Below are 26,702 nucleotides of genomic sequence, written 5' to 3'. Positions count from 1 at the left end.
TGTCCTATTTACAGGTCTATTCAGAATTTCCATTTCTTTGCAGTTTAGTCTTTAGTAAGTTTGTGTTTCTAGGAATTTGTCCATTTTATCTAGTTACATATTTGATTAGTGGAGAATTGTTATAGTACTTTTATAGTCCTTTTTATATCTACAGACTCTGTAATGTAGAATGTCTCCAATTTCATTTTTTAGTGGTTTTTTTTTCTTTGTTGCTATAGGTATAGGTTTGTCAATTTTGTTGGTCTTTATGAGCAATCAGCTTTTGGTTTTATTGATTTTCTTGATTTAATTCTTTATTTCACTTATCTCGACTCTAATTTTTATTATGTTCTACACTTCCTACTTTGGGTTTAGTTTGTTCTTATTTTTCTAGTCCTTTAAAGTTATAAAACTAACTCATTGATTTGAAATCTTTGTTTTTTAATGTTAGTGAGTGTAACTATAAATTCTCCTCTAAGCACTACTTTTGATACATCCCATAGTTTTGGTCAAAGCAACCAGTCAATCTTTAAGGAAATCAACCCTTGAATATTCATTGGAAGGCCTGATGCTGAAACTGAAGCTCCAGTACTTTCGCTCCCTCATGAGAAGAGCTGATTCACTGGAAAAGATTTTGATGCTGGGAAAGATTGAGGGCAAGAGAAGGGGGTGGCAGAGGATGAAATGGTTGGATGGCATCACTGACTCAATGGACATGAGTTTGCACAAATTCCAGGAGATAACAAAGAACAGGGAAGCCTATTGTGCTGCAGTTCATAGGGTCACAAAGAGTTGGACACAGCTTAGCGACGAACAATAGTTTTGGCATGTTGTGTTTCTGTTTTTGTTTCTAAGTACTTCCTAATTTCCCATGTAATTTCTTTGACCACTAGTTGTTCAACCATGTACTGTTTAATTTCAACAATAGTGTCGATTTTCCAGTTTTTCTTCTTTATTTCTACCATTATCCCATTGTGGTTGGAGAAGATAATTTGTACATCTTTTTACAAATCTATTGAAACTTAATCTGTGGCGTGACATATGGTCTATTCTGGAAAATGTTCCATGGACACTTGAGATAAATATGTATGCTATTGTTGGCTATGGTGTTCTGTATATGGCTGTTAGGCAGGGAGTTACTTAGTCATTTATTTCCTTACTTCTGTTTGACTGAACTACACATTATCATTATCTGAGCCCAGCAGTTTCCAACTGTTACTGTAGAATTGTCTGTTATTCTCTTCCAACTGTCAGGTTTTGATTCATATATTTTGATAATCTGTCAGCAGGTCTGTAAATTATAATTAATATAATTATTATAGTAAATATATTAATATTAATTATATCTATATTAATAATTGTTATATTATATATTATTAAAATATTAATTATATTATATATTATATTATTATATCACTTTTCTCTTTTGAAATTTGTATTAATGTTTTTGTCTCTTCCAACTTTTTAGACTTAGTCTATTTTGTATATTAGTCTATTTTAATATAGCCACTCCTTCACTTTTTTGCTTATTATTTGCATGGACTATTATTTTCAAAACTTTCAAACTATTTCACCTTTGGATCTAAAGTGACTGTTGTAGTTAGCGTACACAGTGGATTCCAGTGTTTAAATCCATTTTCTCAATCTTGGTGTTTTGCTGGGAGAGTTTAATTCATTTATACTTTAAAGAGACTATTATTTGGTTTGTTTACTATATGCCTTGTAGTTGTTGTTTTAAGGTGGTGGGGCGGGGGGGAGCTCATTAATTCCTTTAGTGACTTTTCAGTTCAGGTCAGTCACTCAGTTGCGTCCAACTCTTTGAGACTGCATGGACTGCCGCACACCAGGCTTCCCTGTCCATCACCAACTCCTGGAGTTTGCTCAAACTCATGTCCATTGAGTGGGTGATACCATCCAACTATCTCATCCTTTGCTATCCCCTTCTCTTCCAACCTTCAATCTTTTCCAGCATCAGGGTCTTTTCCAATGAGTCAGTTCTTTACATCCGGAGAAGGCAATGGCAACCCACTCCAGAACTCTTGCCTGGAAAATCCCATGGACGGAGGAGCCTGGTAGGCTGCAGTCCATGGGGTTGCTAGGAGTCGGACACAACTGAGCAACTTCACTTTCACTTTTCACTTTCATACATTGGAGAAAGAAATGGCAACCCACTCGTGTTCTTGCCTGGAGAATCCCAGGGAAGGGGGAGGCCTGGTGGGCTGCCATCTATGGGGTCGCACAGAGTCGGACACGACTGAAGTGACTTTGTAGCAGCAGCAGTAGCAGCAGCAGCAGCAGTAGCAGCAGTTCTTTACATCAGGAGGCCAAAGAATTGGAGTTTCATCCTCAGCATCAGTCCTTCCAATGAACACCCAGGACTGATTTCCTTTAGGATTGACTGGTTGGATCTCCATGCTGTCCAAGGGACTCTCAAGAGTCTTCTCCAACACCACAGTTCAAAAGCATCAATTCTTTGGTGCTCAGCTTTCTTTATAGTCCAACTTTCACATCCATACATGACTCCTGAAAAAACCATAGCTTTGACCAGACGGATCTTCACTGGCAAACTAATGTCTCTCTCTACTTTTTAATTTGCTGTTGAGGTTAGTCATAACATTTCTTCCAAGGAGCAAGCGCCTTTTAATTTCATGGCTGTAGTCATCATCTGCAGTGATTTTGCAGCCCCCCAAAATAAAGTCTCTGTTTCCATTGTTTCTCCATCTATTTGCCATGAAATGATGGGACCAGATGCCACGATCTTAGTTTTCTGAATGTTGACTTTTAAGCCAACTTTTTCACTCTCCTATTTTACTTTCAGCAAGAGGTTCTTTAGTTATTCACTTTCTTGCCATAAGGGTGGTGTCATCTGCATATCTGAGGTTATTGATATTTTTTCTGGCAATCTTGATTCCAGCTTGTGCTTCATCCAGTCCAGCATTATTCATGACGTACTCTGCATCTAAGTTAAATGAGCAGGGTGACAATATACAGCCTTGACGTACTTCTTTCCTGATTTGAACCAGTCTATTGTTCAATGTCCAGTTCTAACTGTTGCTTCTTGACCTGCATACAGATTTCTCAGGAGGCAGGTCAGTTAGTCTGGTATTCCAATCTCTGGAAGAACATTCCACAGTTTATTGTGATTCACACAATCAAAGGCTTTTGCATAGTCAATAAAGCAGAAGTAGATGCTTTTCTGGGACTCTATTGCTTTTTTGATGATCCAACGGATGTTGGCAGTTTGATCTAGGTTCCTTTGCCTTTTTTAACTCTAGCTTGACCATCTTCAAATTCACCATTCATGTACTATTGAAGCCTGACTTGGAGAATTTTGAGCATTACTTTGCTAGCATGTGAGATGAGTGCAATTGTGCAGTAGTTTGAGCATTCTTTGGCATTGCCTCTCTCTGGGATTCAAATGAAAACTGACCTTTTCCAGTTGTGGCCACTGCTCAGTTTTCCAAATTTGCTGACATATTGAGTATAGCACTTCCACAGCATCATCTTTTGGGATATGAAATAGCTCAACTGGAATCCATTATCTCCACTAGCTTTGTTTCTAGTGATGCTTCCTAAGGCCCACTTGACTTGGCATTCCAGGATGTGGCTCTAGGTGAGTGATCACACCATCTTGGTTATCTGGGTCATAAAGATCATTTTTGTACAGTTCTTCCATGTATTCTTGTCACCTCTTCTTAATATGTCCTGCTTCTGTTAGGTCCATACCATTTCTGTCCTTTATGGTGTCCATATTTGAATGAAGAGTTCCCTTGGTATCTCTAATTTTCTTGAAGAGATCTCTAGTCTTTCCCATTCTGTTGTCTTTCTCTATTTCTTTGCATTGATCACTGAGGAAGGCTTTCTTATCTCTCCTTGCTATTCTTTGGAAATCTGCATTCAAATGGGTGTATGTTTCCTTTTTTACTTTGCTCTCTTCTTCTTTTCACAGCTATTTGTAAGACCTCCGCAGAGAGCCCTTATGCTTTTTTTTGTATTTTTCTTGGGGATGGTCTTGATCCTTGTCTCCTGTACAATGTCACAAACCTCCATCCATAGTTCTTCAGGCTCTCTGTCTATCAGATCTAATTCATTGACTCTATTTGTCACTTCAACTGTATAACTGCAAGCGATTTGATTTAGGTCATACCTGAATGATCTAGCAGTTTTCCCTACTGTCCTAAATTTAAGTCTGAATTTGGTAATAAGAGTTTATGATCTGAGGCACAGTCAGCTGCTGGTCTTGTTTTTGCTAACTGTCTAGAGCTTCTGCATATTTGGCTGCAAATAATGTAACCAATCTGATTTCAGTATTGACCCGTTGGTGATGTCCATGTGTAGAGTCTTCTCTTGTGTGGTTGGAACAGGGTGTTTGCTATGACCAGTACATTCTCTTGGCAGAACTCTCTTAGCCTTTGCCCTGCTTCATTCTGTACTCCAAGGCCAAATTTGCCTGTTAATTCTTGACTTCCTACTTTTGCATCCATTCCCCTATAATGAAGGGGACATCTTTTTTTTGGTGTTAGTTCTAAAAGGTCTTGTAGGTCTTCACAGAAACATTCAACTTCAGTTTCTTCAGCATTACTTGTTAGGACATAGACTTGGATTACTGTGACATTTAATGGTTTGCCTTGGAAATGAACAGAAATCCTTTTGTATTTTATGAGACTGCATCCAAGTACTGCATTTTGGACTCTTTTGCTGACTGTGGCTACTCCATTTCTTTTAAGGGATTCTTGCCCACAGTAGTAGATATAATGGTCATCTGAGTTAAGTTCACCCATTCCAGTCCATTTTAGTTTGCTGATTCCTAAAATGCCAATGTTCACTCTTGCCATCTCCTGATTGATCACTTCCAATTTGCTTTGATTCATGGACCTAACATTCCAGGTTCCTATGCAATATTGCTCTTTATAGCATCAGACTTTACTTCCATCACCAGTCACATCAACAACTGGGTGTTGTTTTTGCTTTGGCTCTGTCTCTTCATTCTTTCTGGAGTTATATCTCCACTGATCCCCAGTAGCATACTGTGCACCTACTGACCTGGGGAGTTCATCTTTCAGTGTCCTTGCTTTTTGCCTTTTCATACTGTTCATGGGGTTCTCAAGGCAAGAATACTGAAGTGGTATGCTATTCCCTTCTCCAGTGGACCACATTTTATCAGAACTCTCCACCATGTCCCATCCATTTTGGGTGGTCTTGAACAGCATGGCTCATAGTTTGATTTAGACAAGGCTGTGGTCCATATGATCAGATTGGTTATTTTTCTGTGATTGTGTCTCCCCAGGAGATACTCAGACAGTTCTATCTCAGTCTCTGTGTTCTGGTGCACACAAAGTACATTTGATCCCTCTGAGCATCTTTGGCAGGTATGGGGTTAGATTCTAAATGTGATTTCACCTCTCCTAGCATCTTACTGGGGTTTCCCCTTTGTCCTTGGATGTGGGGTTTCTCTTCAAAGTCGCTCAGTGCCACACTGCCATCACTCCAGCACTGCAGTGTCTTTTATGTTGACATATTCTGGTAGTAAGGTTTAAATACTTCATTTTTTTGTGTGTATTCCATAGCTCTTTTCCTTGTGGTGGACTTGATGGACGTGAGTCTGAGTGAACTCTGGGAGTTGGTGATGGACAGGGAGGCCTGGCGTGCTGCGAACTTAACATACTAGTTATAAATTCTAATTTAATTTATACTAACTTATCTTCCCCGGTGGTTCAGAGTGTAAAGCATCTGCCTGCAATGTGGGAGACCAGGGTTCGATCCCTGGGTTGGGAAGATCTCCTGGAGAAGGAAATGGCAACCCACTCCAGTACTCTTGCCTGGAGAATCCCACGTACGGAGGAGCCTGGTAGTCTACAGTCCATGGGGTCGCAGAATCGGACACAACTGAGCGACTTCACTTACTTTTAACTTCAATAACATACAAAAAATGTCTTTACACTTCTGTTTCCAATCTTCAGTTGTTGAGGTTCCCTGAATTACATCTTTATACACTGTGTGCCCCTAAACATAGACAACTATTTTAAACGCATTAGTCCCTTAAATGAAGTAGAAAACAACATGTAGATTTACAGACCACAATTACAATAATACAAGCTTATTGACTAAACATTTTCTATTCAACGTATGTCTATTAAATCCTGTAGATAACAAACGTAGTAATTGACCACTTTTACAATATTAGCTTTTATATTTATTCCTGTATTTCTCTTTATTATGATCTGTATTTATCCATATGGCATTAGTTATGATCTAGTGTCCTTTCATTTGACCCTTGCAACATTTCCACGAGCATTTCTTGCAAGGAAGGTCGAGTGGTAAACTCTCTGAGCTTTATGTAGGAATGTCAATATCTCCTTCACTTTTGAAGAAACAAACAAACAAAATGGTCTTGCCAGATAGGGAATTCCTAGTTGAATTTTTCTTCTTTTAGCACTTTATATCAGCCCACTTCTTTCAGCCTCCTAAGTTCCTGATGGAAAATCTTCTGATAATCTTTGAAAATCCCTTTTAGGTGGGTATTCACTTCTCTATCTTGTGCAATTTTATTATGTCTTGATATGGATTTTTGAGTCAGTTTTACTTGGAATTCATTGAACTTCTTGGATATGTATAACTTTCATTTCATATTCATAACTTTTCATCAGATTTGTTTTCAGCTATTACATCAATTATTCTCTCTTTCCTGTGATTCAGTGTGCCTGCTGGCCTGTTTGATGGTTTTCCACAGGACACTCAGCCTATGTTCACTGGCTCCCCAAAGTGGGAAAACTAAAGAGGAAAGGAAAAAGGGGGGACCTGGCTTATTATTCTCCTGTAAGTCTCTTCACTGGGGGTGGTAGAGATAGGAGACATGGCTTACAAACATGGGAGGTGCAACAACCACAGCTGCCAATCTATGCACCTCTGTGATCAAAAGCGGCATAAATAATTATGGCATAGATTCCTCAATATTTAAGAGTTCAGTGTTCTTTTTGCTCACCTTGACTCCTATCAGCAAGGTGCTCCAGGATACATATATGGCTGCCTGCCACATGGTTGGGGTTGGAAGACTCGTTGCTATTACTATGCTAGGAGCTGAAACTGGCCTAAATTAACAATTTACTGTCCAAGGCTTCATCTGGAAGTTGCAAGCCCTAGACTCCAGAATTCCAAAATAGTGACTATGGTGCAACTACGTTAGGTGCTAAGTTGGACTTCTGTTACTTCCTACTCCATGATCTTCCCAGAAAACTCTTAGGTATAGATTTTTGTGTGAACATAATTTTTGTTGTTCTTAGATAAATACTCAGAAGTGTGGTGGATAGGTCACATGTTAACATTACTACAAACTTCCTCAAAATGTTTTGTAAAACAGGTTGTACCATTTTGTAATTTCACCAGCAATGTATGAGAGCTGTAGTTGCTCCACATTCTTGACTAATCTTGGTACTATCAGAGTGTATTTTAAGCCATTCTAAAAGGTGTGTGGTGCCATCTTATTGCGGTTGTGTTTTGTATTTGTCTAAATAGATCAAATTGCCAACATCTGTGGGATCATCGAAAAAGTAAGAGTTCCAGCAAAACATCTATTTCTGCTTTATTGACTATGTTAAAGCCTTTGACTGTGTGGATGACAATAAACTGGAAACTTCTGAGATGGGAATACCAGACCACCTGACCTGCCTCTTGAGAAACCTGTATGCAGGTCGGGAAGCAACAGTTAGAACTGGACATGGAACAACAGACTGGTTCCGAATAGGAAAAGGAGTATGTCAAGGCTGTATATTGTCACTCTGCTTATTTAACTTATATGCAGAGTATATCATGAGAAACGCTGGGCTGGAAGAAGCACAAGCTGGAATCAAGATTGCTGGGAGAAATATCGATAACCTCAGGTATTCAGATGACACCACTCTTATGGCAGAAAGTGAAGAACTAAAGAGCCTCTTTGAGTGAAAAAGTTGGCTTAAAGCTCAACATTCAGAAAATGAAGATCATGGCATCTGGTCCCATCACTTCATAGCAAATAGATGGGAAACAGTGGAAACAGTGGCAGACTTTACTTTGCGGGATTCCAAAATCACTGCAGATGGTGATTGCAGCCATGAAATTAAAAGACGCTTACTCCTTGGAAGGAAAGTTATGACCAAAATAGATAGCATGTTAAAAAGCAGAGACATTACTTTGTCAACAAAGGTCCGTCTAGTCAAGGCTATGGTTTTTCCAGTAGTCATGTATGGATGTGAGAGTTGGGACTATAAAGCAAGCTGAGGGCCGAAGAATTGATGCTTTTGAACTGTGGTGTTGGAAAAGCCTTTTGAGAGTCCGTTGGACTGCAAGGAGATCCAACTAGTCCATACTAAAGGACATCAGTCCTGTGTGTTCATTGGAAGGACTGATGTTGAAGCTGAAACTCCAATACTTTGGCCACCTGATGCAAAGAGCTGACTCATCCGAAAAGACCCTGATGCTGGGAAAGATTAAGGGCAGGAGAAGGGGACGATTGAGGATGAGATGGCTGGATGGCATCACCAACTTAATGGACATGAGTTTGGGTAAACTCCGGGAGCTGGTGATGGTCAAGGAGGCCTGGTGTGCCACGGTTCATGGGGTCAGAGTTGGACATGACTGAACAGAACTGAATGGATGATGATGTGAAGTATCATTTCATGTGCTTGTCATCTGTAAATCTTTGGTGTTTACAAATTTATTGTTTTTATTTTTATAGTTCTTTATATATATCCTAGATATTCTTTTGTCAAATATATGCTCCCCAAAGACTGTCCCCAGTGTGACTGCCTCTTAATTTTTCATAGCATATTCTGAATAAGATTTTTATTGGATAACATCTAATTTATTTTCAATGGAGGAAACTTTTGGTGTTGTATACAGGAATTCCTTTGTAAGCAATGTCACACAGATATTTTTTCCTTTAACTTTTGGTCTGTATTTCAAATAAATTTTGTGTGAAAGAAATTTTTTAAAGGTTTCCCTTTTGTGTGTGTTTGGGGGGGTTCAGTTGTCCAATCACTCCAACATCTTAAAATAGCAATCCTCTCCACTGAACTGTCTTATTTTTGTCAAAAATTAATCTGCCATACATATGAGGGTATATTTGTGGACTTTTCTATTTCAGTGATCTATGCATATATCCTTCTGCTAAATACACTGCTATTCTAGGTTTATAATAAAACTTAGAAGTATGTAACTTAAGTTATATCATTTTTTTTTTAAATTGTGCTGGACATTCTGGTTGCTGTTTTTCAAAAGAGCTCTGAAAGTCAGTTTAGCAGTAAAATTATCCTGCTACAATTTTCAATTTGAAATGAATCTATTTGAGGTGACATCACAATAACCATGACTCTTTCAAGTCATGTATACAGTATAGTTCTGTTTACTTCACTTCAGTTCAGTTGCTCAGTCGTGTCCGACTCTTTGCGACCCCATGAATCACAGCACGCCAGGCCTCCCTGTCCATCACCAACTCCTGGAGTTCACTCAGACTCACATCCATCGAGTCAGTGATGCTATCCAGCCATCTCATCCTCTGTCATCCTCTTCTCCTGCCCCCAATCCCTCCCAGCATCAAAGTCTTTTCCAATGAGTCAACTCTTCACATGAGGTGGCCAAAGTACTGGAGTTTCAGCTTTAGCATCATTCCTTCCAAAGAAATCCCAGGGTTATCTCCTTCAGAATGGACTGGTTGGATCTCCCTGTAGTCCAAGGGACTCTCCAGAGTCTTCTCCAACACCACAGTTCAAAAGTATCAATTCTTCGGCGCTCAGCCTTCTTCACAGTCCAACTCTCACATCCATACATGACTACTGGAAAAGCCATAGTCTTGACTAGACGGACCTTAGTCGACAAAGTAATGTCTCTGCTTTTGAATATGCTATCTAGGTGTTTACTTAGATCTTTATTTTTTATCAAAATTTGGGGAAGGGTCTTTGGCATAAGTGTCTGGTACACATTTTGGTAGACTTATACCTAATTATTTCAATTCTGGTACTACTGCAAATGTTAATTGTAGAAAGAAATTTCAAGGTCTAGTAGTTCATTGCTAGTTTATTTACTGATTTCTACATATTTACTTTTAATCTTACAATCTTGTTTAACTCAATTGTAGAAGCCTTTAAATTTGGGGGATTTTCTACATAAACAATCATATCACCTCTGTATAGGAATAGTTTTATTTTTAAATCTCCAATTTGTATACTCTTCTCTTTCTCATTTTATGAACTGGCTGTCAGTGAGATGTTGCATAGTAGTGTGTCCTTCCTTGTTTCCCCTTCCTTTGGGAAAAACATTTAGCCTTTTGGACTTCTCTGGTGGCTCAGACAGCAAAGTATCTGCCTACAATGCAAGAGACCCGGGTTCAATCCCTGGGTCACGAAGATCCTCTGAAGAAGGAGATCACAACCCACTCCAGTACTCTTGCCTGGGAAGTCCCATGGATGGAGGAGCCTGGTAAACTGCAGTTCATGGGGTCACAAAGAATGGGACACGACTGAGTGACTTCACTTCACTTTGAAGAACAATTGGGACTTTGTAAATACTTTTCAGCTTAAGGAAGCTCTTTTACATTCCCAGTTTACTGAGTTTTTACTAAGAATGGATATTTAGCTTTGTCAAATGCTTTTGTTTCATTTATTAAGATGATCATATGTGTTTTCTTCTTTAGTCTGTTGACAGGATGATTTACATTTATTGATCTCAAAAGGTTCGATAGACTGCCTACTCCAATAGAAAGTTCTCTTGGTCATGACTTAAATCCTTTTTACATATGGCTTAATTCAACCTGCTAATATTTTTGTTGCAGATTTTTGCATCTATACCTACGAGAAATAGAAAGTTTTATGACCAAGGTAATGCATGCCTCTCAACATGAATTTGGAAGTGTTTTGTTGTACAGTACTGTTGGTTTCTTCATTTAATGTTTTGCAGAATTCACAAGTGAAGCTCTTCAGGCCTCCAGGGAAACTTTTAACTACAAAGTGAATTTATTAGATACAGAGTTATTCAGAGTTGAGAAGTAGGTTACCTGCTTCTCAAATTAGTTTAATACTTTCAGGAAGTTGGCTCATTTCATCAAAGTTGCCATATTTATGGAAATAAATTTACTAAAAATACTCCACTATCATTTTCTTACAACCTGAGAGGGAAGAGGGGTTTTCCTTTGCAGTCAGGCTAGAACTGTTTCAATTGATCTTCTCAGAAACAAGTTCTGTTTCCAATATTTTCAACTCTTTTCTGCCTACAAGTTCACTGATTTATAATTATTTTCATTATTTCCTTTTTCTGCATTGTTTATTCTTTTTCTAGTTCCTTATGGTAGAAGGTTAAATCTTGTTATTTTTCTTTTCTAATATGCCAAATTCTCTCCTTTTAGATGGAGTTCCCAAATTTTGATGTTGAATTTTCATTTTCATTCAAGTAATTTCTCATAAAAAGTCTATCTTGATCCATACATATAACATGGAAATGCATTACTTAATATCTATAAACTTAAATTTTTTTTTCAGATATTTGTTACCAATATCTGATTTGTTCAGCTAAGATCAGAGAATTGCATGATTTAAGATTCTTAGCTTGCTAATAATAATTATCTTCTAAATTCTACTGCTGGTTAGGTCACTGGGTTGCGCAGGAAGAAAAACCTTACTTTTTTAAAACATAAGAACAGATACACAAACAGTCCAAAAGAGACATAATATTATACTGTGGTATTAAAATTTCATAAGGATTAGGAAAAAAAAAAAGTCTAAAAATTCACAGAAGTAGAAGGGCAAAAAATGGCTAAGAAACACTGGATTAGAGGTGTTTCACTATTTTATTTTTCATTTAAGAGCTGATATATTTGTCATACAGCAAAGTATGAAAAAGTGTAACAGACCCCATATCCCAAGACCCACATTTAATAATGTTAACATTTAGAAAAATATACAAACATCTTTTTTAAAGAAAAATCCAATATATATATAGAGAACAACCCACTCAAATTTCAATCTCTTTCCCCTCCATTTTCTTCCACAGAAAGATATTAAATGTTTTCATAAATAATATGTAACATTTTATGCATCATATTAAGCTCTGAAAAGATTCATGAAAAAGAAATTAATCAGCTGTTCATATTTTCTTCTGGAATTAAATTTTCAAAGATCCCGGTATATAAGTACTAGAGAAGTGGTATATTGATGCCATACCATAATGTAAAAAAAAAAGAAATGTCCTATGTAGTCAAATACCCTTTTACTGATTTCTGATATACATATAAATATACACACATAGTTTTAAATATTGTTGTTCCTTTAAATCTTTGTATATTAAATCATAGATACTTCATTGATCTCCCAGTTTTTCCCCATGGTAATAAAACTTAAGCTCAGTGGGTACAGAATCTCTCTTCCCTGGTACTTTTTCAGTATTTGGTGAGTCTTGGTTGTTTATTTTAAATCTCCTATACTATCCTTTGTGTGAATGCTGTATCTCTACTATAGTTTGCCTTTAGGAAATTCCAGTGTACAATATATAGTAGCTTAAGTTATGGGGGTGGGAATTCTATTTCTATTTCTGAGAATCATCAGTTCTGCCTCTTATGTGCCTAACACATGTAGTTTAGCTGTCATCTCTACTGAACAGTCCTACTGAAGTCACTATCTTTTGCTTTACATGCATTAGTAAAAACAATTAAATGTAATAAAGTATCTTACTAACTCACAGTTGAAGTTTATCAAAAAACTTCATTACTCACAAAGGGAAGTGTTCTCTTCTTACAGGGTGTTAAAGATCAAATTACTATACATAAACAGTACAATGTCTTTAAAATTTTAGGTACTTAATAGGTATTGATTCCTTTGTCTTACTTCCTTTCAAATTTCAAAGACTTAATCTCTCAAGACTTTGGTTTTTGAAGGAGTTTCACTTGCACAGCAAATACTTTCCAAATCATCTAAACCAGCAACTTGTATGCTTCGCTGTTGTTGTCTAGTTGCTAAGTTGTATCCAACTCTCTCGCAACCCCTTGGACAGTAGCCCGCCAGGCTCCTTTGTCCATGGGATTTCTCCAGGCAAGAATACTGGAGTGAATTGCCATTTCCTTCTCTAGGGGCTATTCCTGACCCAGGGATCGAACCCACATCTCCTGTATTGCCAGGCAGATTCTTTACCACAAACCACCAGGAAAGCCCAACTTGTATGCTAGCATTTTTTTTTTTTTTTTTAGTTTGGTGATTTACCTAATCAGGATTATGCTGATTCTGTTAATGACTAAGGTACAGTGAGGAGCACTTGCATTACTTGAAAGTATATGCCTCCTTAAATTTTACACCCTAGGAACCTCCTTTGCTTTACACTAGTCCAGGCCCTTGTAAAAGGCATAAATGGAAAACAATCACATGGCAAAAAGTTTTATATACTGCATATTGTAGCAAAACATTTGTTTTTAGCTGCCTAATATCTACGTTTCTTTTCTGATTTTACAGTGCTATGCTTTTCCTTTAATGAACAAGCCTATTCCCAACTCTCATTTCACATGGTTTATATGAAACTTCACTTCTCGCCTCAGAGGTGATGTGTCTGACCCACACTTGGCCAGTGTGCCAAATCTCTCTGGCAAAAGGAAAAAGGTACTTATTGTTTAAAGTAACTGAAAAATCCAATGACAGACTAGCTATTTGGGCTCTTGCTATGTAAGTTACTTCTCCAGCTCCGTAATTTCTAGACAACTTTTCAAATAGTCTCTTGCTCCCTAGGTGTGGCAAGGAAGAATCTGGGCATCTCAGTGATAATCAAAGATGACTGAATTACTGAAAATCTCATAATTTTTTATCACCTTCAGTATCAGGGTGAGTTGAGAATCACCATAACCACCACTATGAGAGCTAATATTTATTGAAAATGTGACACTCTCTCTCTCTATACACACACACACACACACACACACACAACCATACGCAAGTATTTTATATCCATCTAATGAACTTTATAACAATCCCAAGGTAGGCATTTTTATTACTCCCATGGAAAATGCAAAAAAAAAAAAAAAAAGCCATAAAGCAACTAAGGCATGAACACATTTGAATTTTGAACCTATACCTATAAAACCACTTTAATACACTATTTTTCAGTGAACTATTAAGGGTGAAACTCTCAACACTACAGCAGGATAAGTACTCCAGGGTTTTATGAAGGTTGATTTTAAGAAACATTCTTTTTCGGTAGTGTTTGTGTTAGTCACTCAGTTGTGTCCAACTCTTTGTGACCACATAAACTGTAGCCCTGAAGGCTCCTCTGTCCATGGGATTCTCCAGGCACAAATACTGGAGTGCACTGTCATAAACCTGACAAATTTATACATTCCAAGGAATAATTTAGCTTTTGGCTCACTACCCCTATCATAATTAATGATAATTTCAAAAAATGCATATGATCCTTTTGATATCCAAGTTTCTCAATTTCTTGAATTCATTTCTTTCCATAACCTCACGTTCACTCAACTACCATACTCACATTACAGAAGTCACTAATTACTGTGCTCTAATATCTTCAATCTCAGAACTCTACTTCAACCTCCCAAATTTCCTACCTCTAAGAAATAACACATCTTCAACCACACTGCAATCTCAATGGATCATACCATTTCTCCATTGTGCCTGAAACGCCATTTTCTCAATTTGCTCATTACCAAATTACTTTCCATGTCCCTCCTTCATAATCATTCTTTTGATTATGTCAATACTTTCTCCCTTCTCCCTTTTTGTTATATTCATGTGAGAAAATACCAACTTTAAAAATCTGACTGTTTACTCAACAGCAGTACAAAGGCTAAATTGGGAAAAACACAAAACCACACTGACTGATCTCAATTAAATTAACAACCATGGACTTCAAGTAGGCACTTTTAAAGTAATATCCAGCAATCCTTCTAAGTGTCTTTTTCTCACTTCCCTAAATATCTATATTTTCTTTCCTCAATCCATTTTCCCCCAAGAGTTCTTCCCTCCACTTCGTGACCTTGCTTCCTATTTACTGAGAAAATACAACAAAAATTTTACATGCTCCCATTAGATATACCGAACTGCAAATATCTAGATCTTTATAATCTGTCCTTCCTTCCACTGCTATTAATGAACTGTTTACACACCATCTTTAAAACTAACCCTTCTATTTAAACACCGAATCTATGGTTCCAGTGACATTCCTCTCACCCCTGCATCATGTCTCTGTTTTTTAGACCATACAAATCTGCAATATTTTCAATCTTTATCCCCCTGTATTAACAACCCATTTCACTATTCCCTCAGAAAGCAAGACTCCTTAACAGTTGTCTTCGGAACTCATCTTTCTTGCATCATCAACAGACCTAACATATTTAATCACTCCTTCCTAGCTGGGCTTCTTTCTTCACTTGGGTTTATCTACTCTTAGTCATGTTTTCTTACCACTTGACATCTAAATATTAGATTGTTTCAGGGTTCAAATCTCCATTCTTCTATTTGCTACCTTTAAACTTTTCACTTACCTTATTTCACAAAGCTATGAGTAAAAGGGAAGAAGCTGCGATACACAAGATCATTCCAACAAAGATCTAAGTGACTCTAAGGTAAAACTTAGTACATACTCACAGAAGAGTATCAACCAGAACAAACTCATTTAAACTATCAATATTTCCTACTTAACATACAGCTGAAATTAATTTTACTAAGGGAACAGAATAATTTTATATAGGAAACATTTATACCACTGAGTGACATTCTGATACACTGGGAGACACAACAACGAAAAACTGTTAGGGCACGTATACAAATTTCCTAACCGGTGAAAAATCCCCCACCACTTAAGAGAAAAAACAAAATCAAAACAAACAACATCAAAATAATCAAAACTCAACCAAATAAAACTACTCGGAGAATAATTAGAAAAAAATAAGATTACTATAAAAAAAATTAAGTGCATCAGTATACAAGTAAGAATGAAAAAGGGCAATATTTGTAACCATAAAAGAAAATTTATATTTAGTATTATAAAATTACTTGACAAAAAATTTATGTAATTATCAAATTATACTTTCCTCAACATATAAATAACAAAGAAAAATTAAGATCATTATTTTAATTAGAAAGAAAATAATTTATTATACGAGGAAGATGATTAAAATACATGTGATAGAGCTCTAATAAACTGATTTAAATGCATATAGATTTAATCTTTAAATACACTTTAAAAGCTATTACGCACAGTTCCATAGTCCAGGTGGTCAATTTCATCTCCACAAAGGTGGAAAGTACTTGAGAGATAAAGGAACCTAAAACACCATAAAAATTCATTAAAAATAATGATTATTAAACAGTTCACTAGTTATAAAATAACTAAAAGCTAGAACATTTATATTTGGAAAATTAGTGAATCATGTCAGTGCAACAAAATTTTAATTATCTAACAGCATGTAAACTGATTTATAACATTAAAAAATAAAATATTTAACTGTGTCAATAGAAAAAAGCAACAACAATTTCAATATCTCGTGCTTTTTGTATCTTTTGAGTGATAATGATTAACAACAGAATTTTGCATTGTTTTCATAGTACTATTAGTAGGATTAGTAAGAAAAGGGATGCAAAGACTCCAATGCTGTATTTTCCTACTAATAAAATTTAGATGGCTAGGGTGATGTCTTGGATCCATGTAATCAGTTTAATGTAACAAAGCAGTATTTAAATTGGTCAGTCCTCAGAATTAATAAGGGAAAATTAGATTCTTGGTCCTGATTCCAGATATTCTCATCTATCAGTTCCAAGATAGAGTCCAGGAATCTTAACGTATAAAAATCCTTTCCTCAGTGGTTCTCAACCTTGGTTGCACGTTAGAACCAATACTCAGTGAAGTTTGAAAATATTGATATCTATACAGAAATCTAGGCCAATTAAAACAAAACTCTGGGAAGAAACCCAAGCAACATACTTTTTACTTTATTCTTTTTCTTTTTTTTTTAAAGTTCTGCAAGTCATTCTAATATGCAGCCAAATTGAGAACCACTGTTTGGGCAGTTCTGATTATCAACAGGTCTGGAAACCACTGCTCTTACATACCTACCAGAACTGTTTCTTTCCACTTATTGTGCTACCCTGAGTCAACTTTATGTCTTCTCCTCTCTGTTACTCTTTTCTTAATCTTTTTGTTTAGAAAATGAAAGGGAAAAAAGATACTTCTACTTGCTATCTCAAAGGAGATTTCAATAATAAAACCTCAGATGTCTGCTACTCTTATTTGGAATTCACACTGAAATTCAGTTATTTAAAATCTCAACATATGTATGGGGGTGGGGGGGAGGAAACCCTTTTCCCCAAATTTTATAATAGGTTATACAGAATGCCTAAACCACATACATCATGAAAGAGAAAGCATTTATGTTACTGAATTAGACTTAGAAAATATATAAATAGAAGAAGCAAGAATAAAATCTGTGTTAAAGCAACTGTATCCATTCTCCATGTACATAAGCTGACCTGATTCACTAACTTTCTCTGGAAAAACTACATAACCTAAAGGATAGCACAGAAAATTCAGCAACAAATATAAAAACCACATAAAAGATGTATTCAATCAACACAGATAATTTTAGAAATAATTTCAGTACATTGTAAAAAAAAAAATTATTGCATAAGCTGGATCAGTGGGTTGGGGAGAGACAAAACACTTCTAGGAAAATAAAAAAACACTGCCCCAAAAGGATACGACAAGAAAGGATACACTTTGTATGACAGTATTACAGCAGTATTTACGCAGGGATGCTTCTAAAGAAGAACAGCAGAATGCAGTTTAATTTTTTTCTCATATTTCATGTTAGATTTACAAATAATTTTTTTTAAACACACATAAAAAATGGTTTATTTTCATCTGTTCTTCGAAAGTATTTGTAAGACGTCTGACTATACCAGTATAGATACTTTACTACAAAATTCAAATATTCAAGGTGCCTCCCAAAAGGAATAAACACTAGCGTAACTTTCTTTATATAATTTTTTCAGCTTAACCATCAGTAATTTTGGCCCATGTTCTTCCATTATTCTAAAGCAGAAAGATTTAAAACAAAATGAATGTAGTTCCACTCATCTTTCTTAAATTGTTCACATAAAATGCTTCATTTTATCATTTTAAATTATCAAATTACTTATGAATTAAAATTACTTATTTGAAAGCTGAAATACTTCATTCCAAAATATATGGACAAATTTCTGTGAGGAGGACAATTAGTAATTAGCAATGTGAATTCTCAGGTCCCACCAAGGGTAACCAACTTGTCCTGACTTGGCAGACATCTTCCCACTGTTAGCATTAAAAAGTCCAGTATCCTAGAAAACCTCTTATTCACAAGAAAACTAGGAAAACTGATGACCCAAGGCCAAACACCCTTGCAGACCTACTGAATCAGAAATTCTGTGTGGGGGTTAGAGGAAACCCAGTAATCTGCGTTTTATCAAGCTCTCTAGGTGATTATAACACATGTTAAAATTTAAGAAATACTGTTTTTTTTTAAGAAAGTAAATTAAGAATAATAAAGATACATTGCCTTTATAAAATTCATTCTCTCCAAATTTAATTTTCTGCATACATATGAACTTTATTGCATAATTGTGCAGTTTAATGAAAATTAACAGCATAGTTAGACAGTCAGAGTGATGGATCCTTTAAAAACATTACTCAGGCTGTTATCCCTTCTTAATTTTCTCTCAAGAAAGTCTTGTGCTTTTAGTATGTTATCACCACACTTACCTTTACTAATTTTTAACACTTTCTTTTTCCTTCTTTAGAATCTTGTTTTGGTCTAGCAGATCGGGCAAATTGCTAATATTTAAAAATTAAGGTTTCCTTCACAAACATGAAAGGAATCTTTTCTAAAGAATTATCAAGAACATACTAATGTAGGATAGGAGCAGAGTTTTTAATTTCTCTATTTGTCTTCCTACTCAGTATTTCTTGACTGCCTCCTAGTTGTCTATGATCTGGGGGAGAAGCAAAAAATTTTCGCTTTCTTTTATAGTCATTTTTTACACCTATACCTCTGCTCCTTCATTTATTCCACTAATTTCTAGTTTGAAATTGCATTAACTGTGGAAAGCATGATGGCTAATCAATGATACATTGTTATTAAAATTCTTAAACATAAATATGAATTACAATACAATAAAATATAAAATTGAACTACAATGAATCATATCTTCCTTTTAAGGATTCTAATGTACTTCTGGATAATGTATTATCTTTGGTTTAGCATGAGTATATATATTTTAAGTATTAAATAAAATGTTTAGACTTGGATGGATTTTAATAGACTCATTATGCTAATTTTCCAATAAAAATCTAAATAACATTGTCATCTGACTCAAATGTTTGTATTATAAATATTATAACTTGAATATTTTCAAGCTGGAATGCAAGCTGTTGAGATTTCCAAAGCATAATATAAAAATTAGTTTTAACTATACCCTTACTGCTATAAACTCAATCTGGAACCAACTAATTTGAAGGATACAACCACCATAGGTTTTCCAAAAAGAACATATCCATTAGCTTCCTTTAACGCTTTGGCCGCTGCTTTTTCATTTGGAAGTCCAATGAAAGCTTGTCCTTTCATGCGACCTTCTTTCATCAAGCGTATATCAAACCTAGCAGTCAAGGAAGAAACAATGTTTTGACTTGAAGAATGTCAAAGAATTCTGATGAAGTGAATGGGAATGTGTTAAAATTGTGCTATTTCAGAATAAAAATGACTCTACTATCTGATTAGCACATTATTTAGCCTTTCTAAAATTATATTTTATATTGTTTTAAAATTTTTTTCATAAGTAGGTAATACAAGTTTGATGATGTTCTTATCATTTTTTAACTATCATAAAAGTATATATGATTTTTAAAAATCATATTACTTGCAACTATAAAAGTAAATAAGTTTTTCTCTCATCCCTCTTTTTTAAAAGTTTTATGCAGCCAATTTAATACTGTTTACTCAAGTGACAAAAACAACTATACAACCAAGAATTTTAAGGGTTGACAGAAACTATAGAAAAGTAACATGGAATTTCAGAGGAGAAAGGGACCTTATTGATCACCTAGTCAAAAATCACCATTTTATAGACAATGCATACAGAGACTGAGTCAATTCTTCAGTGTTACACTGATAGCTAAAGTTAGGGCCAAAAATACAAACCAGATTTTGCATTCCAAGTTAATCTATTATTCCCTAGTGTATTCACCTGTCAACAATTCAGGGGAGGAAACTATACTTTAAACTACTTAAAAAACAGGCTATAATTTACAACTAAAATACTGCCTGGCATTTAGTCTATGAGACTAGCAAAAGCATAAAAAGAAATTTTAAGAATCAAAATGTGCAGTTAAATTTTTTTCTAAAAAATTCACAAGACTAGTCCCACAGGAAACAATTATTAATTTACCATTTTGATGTGTACAGTTTCTCAATACAGAATTATTTTTCCTCTCAAATGCTAATGGGAGGCAATACTGGAAATAGAAAGGATGCATGCACATGGTGTGTACATATACACACACACATATATGTATACACACATGCATATATATACAGGCACACACAATAAAACAATACATTTGTGTGTGACATACATACATTTACATACACACACACACAAATGTATATATTTTTAAATTTTTTCCACTTATACAAAGGCAACAACGGGAACAACGGTTACCATTTTGCACGTCCAGTAAAATAAACTTTTGGTATCCCAATAAAAAGAGGTATCTGCCACTAATGAGTATAAATGGACATTTTTAAAACACAGTGCATGCCTATATAAAGAAGTACATTGCCCAGGTTAAGATTTTAAAATATTAATTTTACATTAATTAGTCACTTCTCTATCTAACTTCCATTCAAGAGTCTCCCTCCTTACATTTTCTAATTTTTACTTCTAATTTATATGGCCAAGGTCATACATATTTTAGAGTTAACTAATTATAAAATTTCAAAGAATGAAATTCTAACTTCAAACATTACCTTTTAAATCATTTACAATCATTATCCTTTTCTTTTGCACTCATAAAATGTAAGTCTTTCCAACTGAAAGAAGGGAAGCTACCACTACAAGAAGAATCTAAAACACTTGGCTTTAGTATCATATACTCCTGGTTTAGTCATTAAAACACTAGTTTTCAAAATCTAATCTTTGGACTAGCAGCTGTGGCATTATCCACAGGCTTTTCAGAAACACAAATTCATCCATCCTATCTCAGCTTAGAAAACCAAACTTTCTAGGGATGGACCAAGGAAATGGTTTTACTAAACTCTTAGGCAGGTTAAAGTTTGAGAACCACTGCTTTAGGGTTAGGAAAGAAGTCTAGAGTTTATGATGAAGCCTGTTTCTATAAATGTTTTATTGGAACTCAGTCATTAATATTCATTTATGTATTGTTTAGAGCTGCTTTCATGCTACAAAGACAAAACTGAGTAGTTGCAACAGGCACTGTAATATTTTAATATAAAAATATTAAATTTTTACTCTCTGTTCATTTAAAAAGAAATTTGCTGAATCCTGATCTAGATGTCTAAAAGATTAATTATGCAACAGATATGAGCAATTTCTTCATATAATTTTAATCACTAAAGGGAATATGATATTTAAAAAGGGTTAATCTCTAACAGATTAAAAACAAAACAAAATTTGAGAATATACATGCCACTTACATTATCCGTTGTGTTTCTGATGAAAAGTCAACATATCTTCCAAAAATAAATTTAAGGTCCTAGAATTTCAACAAAGAAAAGACTAATAAGGAAAACCAGGGGAAAACATGCAAAATAATAAAACAAATTTATAAATTTCAACTTACCTTTTCCTGAACATGTTTAGCTAAATTCTTTACATAAATTCTACAGTTTGGTTCACCAGGTTCGTAACTTCTAAAAACTGAGAGTGTTTCCATTTCTTACATAAAAGCAAAGCAAGACAAGGATACAAAATTAAGACAGCTTCATTAATTTTTTGAAGAAAAACTTTAACAGAAACCAAATATAACTGCTAAATAGACAAAATAAGCATTAAGAAAATGTTAAAATCATAGAAATTAATGACAATGTTACTAATGGTATAAAAATACCCATTAAGAATCTAAAGTGATAAGTTAAAAAAATTTCAGGCATCTAGAATTACTAAAATGTATCCAATAAAATATTTTTATTAAAGCTTAATTTTAATTTATTTGAAAGACTGAGCAAATAAAGATGCTATCAAACATCTGTGTTATTTTCTGATTAAAGTCAATCTCCCTAAGTACCAAACACCAATATATTCAAATGTAAAATAAATTACTCAAAATGTAATCATCAAGTATTTCAGACAAACTGTGGGTTCTGAATCCCTATGTAGCTATTTCTATTCAGTCTCTGAAATGTGTTCCTGACAACTACATGTTTAAGCAAAAATGCTATTTGGAAGTCTGTTTCCAATTATTATGAAATTATTATGTGTCACATGTCAATCTAAAGCCCCTAAATATTTTTAAATATACTAAAATAGGAAAAATCCATTAGAATTTAAAAAACTACCATATTAGGATATAAAATTCATAAACACAGGCTTTTAATTACCAAAGAGTTAAAACCATATTTTTAGACAAACAACTGCTTTGCATACATCTCAGACACAGTATTGTGATGGTCTATCAACTGTATCTTAAATACAGAATTCCAGACTGTTGGTAACATTGACTTAAGATGTCATATAAAAGTCTCAGAAATGAAAACATTCTTCCAAACAAATATACTCTGGGAACATTGTATTGAGCGATACTTTCTTCCCTATAAAGTATGAGCACTAAAAACCAAAAGTGATGATTAAAAACATTTAACTGAAGCTATGTCTTGAAGTACATGCTTTAGTTATGGTAAATAACATGAAGAGATTTGTTTTGCTTCTGAAGGGCCAAAGAAATGTAAAATAGAAAGTAAGTTCTGGTTTATTTGATGAAATTACCTTCTCGAGAAATTCTGCCCTTTTCCAACTCCCTTCTAGAAATACATTCCGATGGCATTTCATCAGAGTCGTCTTTAATCTCCTCTGTGATGTTCAAATTTGGTTGGGGGAAGATTTTTCCAAATCCTATATTAGATGCATCAGCTTCAGTAGCAGGTAAGTCTAGAGTTAACATTGACATTAGCCATTAAAAATCTCCCCTTCAAAATAGTTTTTCTTCTCCATTTTTAATTTTTAAGATATCTTCTAGCACTAAACCTCTTTAGTGTTTTTCCTCAATGCTTTGAAACGGGTGTGCAAACTTTTTCTATAAAGGTTCAAACAGTAAATATTTTAGGTTTTGCAGGCCATATGGTTTTTATTATGACTATTCAACTCTGCCACTATAACATGAAAATCATAAAAAAAGACATTTCCATTTGAGGATACTTTAAAAAAAGAAAAAATCCATCCATTATACCTCTCCCCACCAAAAAACAAAAAAACAAATGTCAATACTAATGGTGGTCCTGCAAGAGGTCAGGAAAAATATGTATTTGCACACTTACTCAATTGGGAAAATTAAAATAATTATAAATTTTTAATTCACAACATAGCAATATAATGAATTTCATTCAGAAAACATCAATTTTAGATTCAGTGAAAGTTAAACTGATTTGGGGTAGAGGACTGAAAAGGACAGGATTAAACATGTAGTACAAAAATTCCCAGTTATACTACCTAAAAAGGCAAACAAAACCTTAAAAAAGCTATGAAAATGATGCAAACATGCCACATTTGCATGCCACATTTAGGATCTTAAAAGTCTCCTAATGTGGAAAAACTATTGTTTCAAGAGATATTCTGTGGCCTGAAGGCATCAGGAAGAAAAGAACCTTTAAAACTATTTTCATTGTTTATTCACCATTATTCTACATTGATGCAGAATGAGATGACTGCCACGCCCCTCAATAAGGTCTAAGTCTGAGTAAATTATGCTTAAAAAATTAAGAAATTTGTGTCAAAGTATCACTAGCCATCAAATACAGACACTGAAACCAAAAAAAAGAGCTTATCTGTAAAGGCAACGTGTTCTCACTACCATCAGAGAGACAAGACTTAAAACTACCTATTCATTCAGTACATCTGCAACACTTACTAGAACTCTACCCTATATTCATACAAGGGCTTTTAAAGATATATGTACAAAAATGTACATATCGGAATTTCTGTAATAATAAAAAAATGAAAACTTCAACTTCTATCATTAGAATTTAATGAAATATTGACACAACTCTACCATGGAGTGTAATGCAGCCTCAAAAAGTAACCTATGATGATTATTTTTAAAAAAAAGAGAGAGAATGAAATGTTTATACACAAGCATAGGATGAGATCTGGAAGGACTATCTTCATATCAAATTACTAACAATGCTTATCTCTAAGTAGTCAAACAGGGAAAAGTGGGGTTTGAGGTGTTAACTTTTTAAAATTTCACAGGCTTCTGTTCTGATTATATTTTCTATAGGCTGGTATTATTTCTAAAATTTAAAAATTAAAAGAATAAAGAAATGCCACTATAGTATAATATCAAAATAATGTTTAAAATAAGCAGGAAAAAACCTATAATATCAGTATATTATCTTTAAAGTTAAGAGTGGTATGCTGTTTAACAACCTTCCGTGTCTTTTGGATTAAAAGAAAATTTCATACAAGATTTCACAGCTTGTTTTCCTAATCAGTAATTCAATTGTACTAATAAAACCACAGAGCATCACACATTTAGTAAGCAATGAAAAATAATTCAATACAAGAAACACTTATATTTTTTAAGTAAATAAATATCAGCAAAAACCAGACTAAATTTCACCCTAGAGTTCATTACTAGTAAAAGGTAACACATTTAGCACCAATTTTAGTTTTATTTAAAAAGTTTAAAATGAATAGTATTCCATGACACTAACTAAGGAAGACATAACTGCACATTTTAAATATACTCACATATACTAAACACAGAAGCATATACAATTTAATTCTAATACAAAAAACTGATTGAGAAAAATTTTTACATAGCATGTTAAAGAACTCGAATATGCTTACCACAATTTTCTTCTTCACAATTCTGTTGCTTTTCTAAATCTTTCTTAAATGCAGCTTGCATGTCAGTAGATATATGGAATTCAATTTTTTTATTACCTACAGGTTGTGGTTGGTCAAATACATCCGAAGGTAACAATACTGGATGTAAACTGCTGTTTATAAACAATCATAGCATTACTTTGTAATTGCAAACAATTTTGAGAAAAACATTATTTCATATTAACTTTAAATTTAAAAAGCTAATAAAACACACTAGAGGCACTGAACAAAGTAACTTACATTTAATACTTCAAAAATCCTACTTCTCATATGGATATTATTAAATTCTTAGTTTAGACAGGTAAGGAGTTTGAGATTAAAGAATGTTAAATAATTGCATAAAGTCAGTCAGACAAGAGACAGAACTTTAGGACTATTGATTCTAAACATCAGGATATTGGCCAATATGCAAAAAAGTTCATTCTATGTGTAATGTAAGCATTTTATGCACTGTATTCTATATACTACATATAATAAATCTATGCTGGCCAATGGAGTAGCCATAGGCCACAAGTGGCTAATAAGCACTTGAAATCTTGCTTATGTTCTAATCTGTACTTATGTTCTAAGTACAAAATATACACCAGAGTTTGACAACTTTGTGTGGAAAAAAAGAAATGTAAAACATTTCAATAGTGTTTTATATTAACTGTATTTTGAAATAATAGTTCAGGTATAACTGGTTAAATAAAATACATTATTAAAATAAATTTCATCTTTTAATGTAGTCACTGGAAAATATAATTGGTTCATATTACAGCTGACCTTTGAACAACTCAAGAGGTTAGGGGTCCTGACCCCAGCAGTCAAAAACCTGTATGCATATAACTTCGTCAACATTCCATATCCATGGTTCCTCTGTATTCATGGATCCATATCCGTGGACTTAACCAACCTCAGATCATGTAGTACTGTAGTATTTACTGAAAAAATCCGCATACAAGTGGACCCACACAGTTAAAACCCATGTTGTTTAAGGGTCAACTATATTAGTTTTTAATTGTTTGGTGCTGTTATAGGGATTAAAAGCATGGGACTGTGGTGTCAAAACATACATAGGTGGGAAATATGCATCATAATATGTACACTTAACATGAGAATATAATTCTAAAAAATCCAAAGATTAAAGACCTATTCCTTTAAAAATGTAAAAATATCATTTTAACAAACTTTTCTCCATTTATGAAGTTACTTACAAGTTCAAAGGAAATTTACCTTGTAGAAAAGCTGAACAGAATTAAAACTGTAATTAATGGCAATTTTCGTTGATTAAGATATGTAAGTACACAGAAATCCATGGCAAACAGGCTAATAATTTCTAACATAATTTCAAAAAAAAAATTTGTTAATGCAAAATGTCAGATAATCAGTCAAAAGGGATAATACATTTCAAACAAAATACACAGTAATAAACACTATTTCACTGGCAATTTCTCTATTCTAACACAAAGTTTAAGACATACTGGGAAGTTAATTTATATCTAATAAAATTCTTTCATATTCATTGCCCTGATCATCACGCCACATCAGTATATTTCCTGAAAGCTTACTGTAAGAAGATAAAATCTGAGAGAAATTTTTAATGTTTTAATGTATTAAAACAGCTCCTTCAAT

At 34.3% G+C, this 26,702-nt stretch overlaps 2 protein-coding genes across 7 annotated transcripts in view; both read right to left on the bottom strand.

Annotated features, from left to right (window-relative positions):
* LOC138445257 (alpha-amylase 2B) overlaps nt 1-16,281 on the bottom strand; it is a 75,238-nt gene extending 58,957 nt beyond the window's left edge. The window contains exon 1 of the mRNA XM_069599142.1: nt 16,198-16,281. The gene's annotated coding sequence lies outside the window, so the exon portion shown is untranslated. The remainder of the gene's footprint in view (nt 1-16,197) is intronic.
* The window catches only part of RNPC3 (RNA binding region (RNP1, RRM) containing 3), a 28,177-nt gene continuing 17,543 nt past the window's right edge, over nt 16,069-26,702 (bottom strand). The window contains exons 9-16 of one of the 6 annotated variants that reach the window (XR_011258770.1): nt 25,050-25,201; nt 22,971-23,132; nt 21,829-21,923; nt 21,683-21,741; nt 19,493-19,625; nt 18,733-18,804; nt 17,049-17,753; nt 16,069-16,264 (exon numbers count right to left, since the gene is read on the bottom strand). Coding sequence is in view for 4 of the 6 variants with exons in the window: in XM_069599083.1 (XP_069455184.1) it covers nt 18,745-18,804; nt 19,493-19,625; nt 21,683-21,741; nt 21,829-21,923; nt 22,971-23,132; nt 25,050-25,201 (661 nt within the window). In the remaining 2 variants the exon portion in view is untranslated. Of the gene's footprint in view, nt 16,265-16,920; nt 17,754-18,732; nt 18,805-19,492; nt 19,626-21,682; nt 21,742-21,828; nt 21,924-22,970; nt 23,133-25,049; nt 25,202-26,702 lie in introns of those variants that run through there. The other 5 variants (XR_011258771.1, XM_069599083.1, XM_069599114.1 and 2 more) reach the window with 5 other exon arrangements.

Source organism: Ovis canadensis, chromosome 1 (genome assembly GCF_042477335.2).
Source record: "Ovis canadensis isolate MfBH-ARS-UI-01 breed Bighorn chromosome 1, ARS-UI_OviCan_v2, whole genome shotgun sequence".
In the NCBI taxonomy this organism is placed as follows: Eukaryota; Metazoa; Chordata; class Mammalia; order Artiodactyla; family Bovidae; genus Ovis; species Ovis canadensis.
Note: the sequence above shows the minus strand (reverse complement) of the source record. Positions and strands in the feature narration are given on the sequence as shown.